Source organism: Syzygium oleosum, unplaced genomic scaffold (assembly GCF_021117445.2).
Source record: "Syzygium oleosum isolate NSW1041296 unplaced genomic scaffold, Sole_v2.1 Sole_v2.02, whole genome shotgun sequence".
NCBI lineage: Eukaryota > Viridiplantae > Streptophyta > Magnoliopsida > Myrtales > Myrtaceae > Syzygium > Syzygium oleosum.
In genome coordinates, this window is record NW_026607486.1 from 15,392,949 (window position 1) to 15,398,948 (window position 6,000).

Genomic DNA, 6,000 nt, shown 5'->3' on the forward strand with positions numbered 1-6,000 from the left:
TGCAATTGAATATAGACACAGTACATAACTTTATTGTACTTTAATCCAAACTCATCTACAACCACCAGATGTAGCAGTAGACGGAATATATGTTCTTTACACATACTGGGACTGGTCCAGAAGCTGTCGATTCAAAAAGTTGCTCTACTCGTCTATTATCATCATTGGCCACTTGATTTTGTTTTCGTTGCAGTGCTTGTTATGACTGTAACTCATGATGATGAATGTCCACTGCACTTCCATCTTCTCAGGTGAAATGATGAGGGCGAGAGAGCTTTCTGAGTTAGGAGACGAAATATTATTCTGTTCATGTGCTTCGTTGGCAGAAAGGGCCCAAAGTGGCTCATTAAGATTGCTCTTTGTGGGTCTAGCCGTGGAAAGCACTTGGGGATGCGGATAAAGAATTAGTGCCATTCTTGATGAGACCATAATGTATCGTATGTGTGTTGGGTCAAGAAAAGATGGTCACTAATGATGAAGAATCTTGGGCTAATTGTGAGAAGATTATGGCAAGAAAAATGAGGCAAGTGATGATCTTCTACTGTAATTTGTGGTTGTGTACTGTTCGTGCTGCATGTTTGATAATTCAACTAAGTGCTGAAAATTGAGAACTCCGCACTTAAGGAGATTAAACTTTTTGATAGCCTTACCGGGAAAATTACCAAAAAAGTCCTAAACCTTTTGCAGTTGTGCCAATTCAGTCCTAAACCTTTTTTTAACCAATTCAGTGTTTAAACCTTCTGATTCATGCCAATTCAGTCCTTTTGGCACGGCCTATGGCGTCACGTCCCGGCGCCGGCCAGCCCACGTCGCCCGACCGGCCAAAAGGACCGAATTGGCTGAATTGCGTAAGGTTTAGGATCCAATTGGTTAAAAAAAGGTTTAGGACCGAATTGGCACAACCGCAAAAAGGTTTAGGACTTTTTGGTAATTTTCCCTAGCCTTACTTAGCATGGACTTGAAGGACTCCATTAAGTCAAAAGTTCACTTATGACCTGATTGATAACTCAATTAAGTGATTAAATTTCAAAAATTCTAATACAGGTTAGCACTCTTTCTCCCGTCAAAGCTGCTTTCGAGGGTCGTCTCACTTGGCTTTGAGGTACCGTTGTCTTAAACCAAGTATTACCAAACACGCTAGTTTTAGCACTTCACAGCACGGCCACGTCGCAAATCAAGCTTCGGTGAAGTCACAATCATACCAACCAGATAATAATTAAAGCATTCATTTAATTTGGTAAGGAAGGGAGGGGACACTTAATTTATTCAATAGAAAAATAATGGGAAAAGTGTTAGAAAAGTCCTAAACCTATTTGATTGATGCCAATTTAGTTCAAAACCTTTTTTTTGTGTCAATTCAGTCATTCCTGCTAATTTTGGCTGGAAATTACTGATTTGGATAGCAGGCGACCTATGTGGCACCGCCGGCGATGACGTGGACAACTTTTAATGGCGATCGGCCAGAGGGAAGAAGAAAGGAAAAGCAAAAAGAAAAAAGAAAAAGAAAGAAAACTAAAAAAATAAAAAAATTTCAAAAAATATTAAAATATTATTAAAAGTTGTTTGGCAACTGGCCGGAGGGAAGAATAAAGGAAAAGTAAAAAAATAAAAAGAAAGAAAACTAAAAAAATAAAAAAAATATTAAAATATTATTAAAAAAATTTTGGCGATCGGCTGGAGGGAAGAAGAAACGAAAAGCAAAAAAAATAGAAAAGAAACTTTTTAAAAAATAAATAAAAAATTTTAAAAATATTAAAATATTATTAAAAGTTGTTCGGCAACCGGTTGGAGGGAAGAACAAAGGAAAAGTAAAAAAATAAAAATAAAGAAACTAAAAAAATAAAAAAATTCGAAAATATTATTAAATTTTGTCCGGCGACCAGCTGGAGGGAAGAAGAAAGGAAAAGCAAAAAAAATAGAAAAGAAATTTAAAAAAAAAATAATAATTCGAAAAAATATATGAAAATATTATTAAAAGTTTTCCGGCGATCGGCTAGAGGGAAGAAGAAAGGAAAAGCAAAAAAAGGTCAAAGAAAGAAAAGAAAAAAATTTTAAAAAATCAAAAAATTAAAAAATATTAAAATATTATTAAAAGTTGTTCATGTCATCGTCGGAGATGCCACATAGGCCAGTTGGTGTCCAAGTCAGTAATATCCGGCCAAAATTAGTCGAAAGGACTTAATTGGCACAAAGATAAAAGGTTTAGGACTGAATTGACATAAAAAAAAGTTTATAACTAAATTGGTACAAATGCAATAGGTTTAGAACTTTTCTGATACTTTTCCTGAAAATAATTGATTACAGTTGCAATATTACAAAATATTTTGGTAAAACTTACAAGTAATGATCATTGTTCTATGTTTGGTAAGAAATTAATCATATTCAGCTATCGATAATCAATTATCATCAAATACCTTTTCAATTATATCGTCAGCATTCATTCAATACTTATATATTCAGCCCTTATTTTTCAATTTTATACCCTAACTTGTGATTAATAATTAATGAACTTAATCGGCCAAAACATGAAATGTGGCAATGAAGATGGGCCTAACTCTTTGGTCTAGACCTGCTCAAATAGGCGAGCCGGTCCAAAAGGTTATATAGTCCAATGGGCCAAATAAATTGTTAATAATTCCTAAGAAGCTAGCTCAGCTCAATAATATATATGTATTTTTTTGTCTGAGCTGAAAAAACAAAACCACGTCATTTCATCCCCAGTAAAAATCAATAATCATCCAAATGTATAATGCTTATCCAATCAATGTAAAAATCCCCTAATTACTACTCGATCATGAATTTATGTGACCAACTTGTTACACATGCCAAATACACACATTCAGATATATTGCACCCATCGAATATAATGCGGTCAGTCAAATCTATACATATGAGTCCCACCATATTAAAATCATAGTTGGTACTGACACACATATATATAAATCCCAAATGTTTACAATTGGTCCAAGCAATGATTTCTCTCTCTTCTATATCTAAATTGGTCTAACCGAGATTCGCAACGTGTTACGTGCTCCGCTATTTATATGAAAGTGAAAACTACATGGAGCCTTATCCCCGCAAGCATTATTGTTACTTAATCGTTTTCTTTATTTCTTTTCTAGCTCTCAAGCCTACCCAAATCGGAACTCCAATTAAATAAGCTAGAATCACTCAACCACTCTTAAGGATAAATACCCATGTAATTAATTAATTGATTGGTTACGTCATAAGGCGATTTTTCCACCTGTTGAATCGGGGCAATAATGTGACACATGTCACATATAAGCTACGTGGCGGTGCATGGATTCTAATTGATACGCCATTCGAAAAAAGATTGCTAAAATTGCCATCCAATCCAATTAACTTAATCCTCTCTTCCATGCACGGTGATTAAAGAATGCTTGATTGATATAGGGCTAGAAACATAATCACCATTAATCAAATCGAGTACATCTGTACATCATGGACAGAAGAGGATGGTGCTGCCATTTCTGGAAAACCCTCGGGCTTCCACGTTTTTCCCAACTCTGGTATTGATTAGCCATAAGCACACGATCATGCCATTTCTATAGAAAAATCATTTGCCCTAAACATTCCATTCGTTTGGAAGATTGCCTTTTGATGATCAGTAGAAAAGACATGTCGAATTTATTATCGATTATTTATTTTGAAAAGATATGTCAAATGAATACATTTTTACTACGTTTACGGCTTGTGAAGAGACCGATCGTGTTAATCTTTATGCAGTCAACGTTTTAGATGAGTACGTTAATTTTAGTTTTCGGTTAGGGGGAACTAATTAATTGTATGACTATATAATCGCAAGGGAGATATGTCTAGTCAATTTCTTCGTGTACATGGAGGACTGTCGTGCCTATAGCTCAGTAAATATATTAGATCTATATTTAGATATCTCTAGTATATATCTCCATTAAAAAATTTCTTTATGTTCTAAACTTATGGTGCTTTTGTTTCGCGGAAAATAAATGATTTGAAAAATATTTTTTTCTAAAAATGATCACTTGTATCGCTTAGAAAAATGAATTAAAGAAAAATATTTTTCATCGTCCACGATAATATTTAGACATAAATTATTAACCACGTTTTATACACTGACACCTATCACTGCTTGTGCTCAGAAAAAGACCTATATGTCTTTTATAATTCAAGATTTAGAAAAAAAAAAAAGAGATTGATACTGATCTGCCCTTCAACGCTAGACACCATGAAATGGTACCAAAAAACACAAAATTACATTAAGCTCCTAAAACCTAAACCGAAAAACTTCGAACTACAACAAGAAGTCACTCACAAGGCAAAGAACCCTTTTATGCATGGAAAAAAAAATACTTAGCTGCACTAATCTTTCTCTTCTATTTTCTTTTCTCTCATATATTGTTCACATGATGGAACATGCATTAGGGTTCTCGTCGCTGAAGAGGTTGGTGAACTGCTCGTCGGGATCGTTAGGGCTCGGGAGGGCTTGGGGCACGTTCTTGACATAGCCGGAAGGCGCCTTCTTGTCGTAGGCCTGACGTGCGTACGGATATGCCACCAAGTTGTACGGCACATACGGCCACAGCTCCGCCTTCTTCCCCGTGCTCTTCACCTTGTTCAGTACTTTGCCCGATTCGACGTAGCCGCTCACGCTCACCTTGCTTTGTTTCCTGTTCACTTCCACTGATTTCACACCTATGAACAAGGAAATCAGCTTAATTAATCAGTGAAACCTTAGGTTCGTTTTTCTTTTCGTGGCGCGGATTATATGTAAGGAAAGAAATGGAGGTGATGCGAAGACATGGAAGTGGACTTGGATGTGATGTATAAAAGGACCTTGAATCTCATTAATGAGCAGCTAGGTCCAATTGAGTATATTTACAAAGTTGTTTACCTAGCTATATGTGAATAGATAGGTAGTTGGTTAGTTGCAAAATGAAAAATAAAAAAATTAACCATATTAATATCATGTATTATCATAAGTTCTGTTTATCGCGGATTTACAGAACTAATACTTTAACTTTGTCTGAGCGACCGTGGCCTCCAAATGGTATGAAATTTTGTCCAACATAAACCAGCTATGACACAATATCTCGATACGGTGGTGCGATATCTCTTAATTCATTCATCGCGAGAAATTACCTAAGACGAAGGTCGGGTTTGAGATACAAATCATAGGAGCGGCGTATAATTGGTGAATACATGAATGAACCATATGAGATGCTGGCCCCATGATGATAAATGGTATACGTGAGGGAGGGGGGAGAGTGAACCTTTCATGGACGAAACGGCATTCCGGACTCTCCTTTCGCAGCCGTCGCAATCCATCTTCACCTTGATATCAACCGTCTGCAAATTTCACAACCCCGGCGGGGGCTACACAGTTAGAGAATGGCACCGAAGTGATCCGAGGAAGAGAGGCGCGCGTTCAAGACCTTGAGCAGCATACTCAGGAAGTATCAAAGCCAAAAGATCGCCGAAAAGCAAAGCAAGGATAGGGGTGGTAAGAAGAAGGAAAGAAACCTGCATGGGCTTGCGTTTCTTCCGTGGCCTTGAGACATCGAAGTCGAAGATGTCAGAGAGACGATCTAGCACTCCCATCTTCTTCTTCACTTTGTCTTTGTTTCTTGAGAGCAAAGAACTGATATACAAAACAAGCTTAGCTAGAGAGAGAGAGAGAGAGAGAGAGAAAGGCCGAGGAAGAACGCAATGGAAGGTCTGGAGTGAATTGGCTCTCTCTCTCTCTCTCATTCGCACACGTATATATAGGGGATGAACAGTGACGCAAGTTACGCGCAGAAAAATGGTAATGATGGGGACAACGTAGGATGAACTGTCTCTAAGTGTAATCTCGCCGTTCCCCGAAATATCATGCCAGACAGGTGGGGGCTTCGGACTCGCCACGACGCACCGGTTTTCTTCATGAGCCGAACAAAAACTACACTTAACGCTATAATAATTGAGATGTTTTGGGGTTTTCTGATTATAGTATGTGGAATGATT

At 37.1% G+C, this 6,000-nt stretch overlaps 1 protein-coding gene across 1 annotated transcript; it reads right to left on the reverse strand.

Moving 5' to 3' along the window:
* Window positions 1-4,179: 4,179 nt before the first annotated feature.
* LOC115670084 (heavy metal-associated isoprenylated plant protein 20-like) lies at window positions 4,180-5,745 on the reverse strand. Its single transcript, XM_030591311.2, has 3 exons — window positions 5,521-5,745; window positions 5,271-5,346; window positions 4,180-4,692 (listed from the first exon to the last, which is right to left on the reverse strand). Exons 1-3 carry the CDS (start codon window positions 5,596-5,598, stop codon window positions 4,400-4,402), a joined length of 447 nt encoding a protein of 148 aa, XP_030447171.1. The 5' UTR covers window positions 5,599-5,745; the 3' UTR covers window positions 4,180-4,399.
* Between the last annotated feature and the right edge of the window lie 255 nt (window positions 5,746-6,000).

Excerpts from the sequence above, each read along its gene's own strand:
- LOC115670084 (XM_030591311.2), bottom strand. The coding sequence starts at position 5,598 with ATGGGAGTGCTAGATCGTCTCTCTGACATCTTCGACTTCGATGTCTCA. Across the intron at positions 5,347-5,520 it reads AGAAACGCAAGCCCATGCAG|ACGGTTGATATCAAGGTGAA; the intron begins GTTTCTTTCCTT and ends TGAAATTTGCAG. Across the intron at positions 4,693-5,270 it reads TGCCGTTTCGTCCATGAAAG|GTGTGAAATCAGTGGAAGTG; the intron begins GTTCACTCTCCC and ends CCTTGTTCATAG.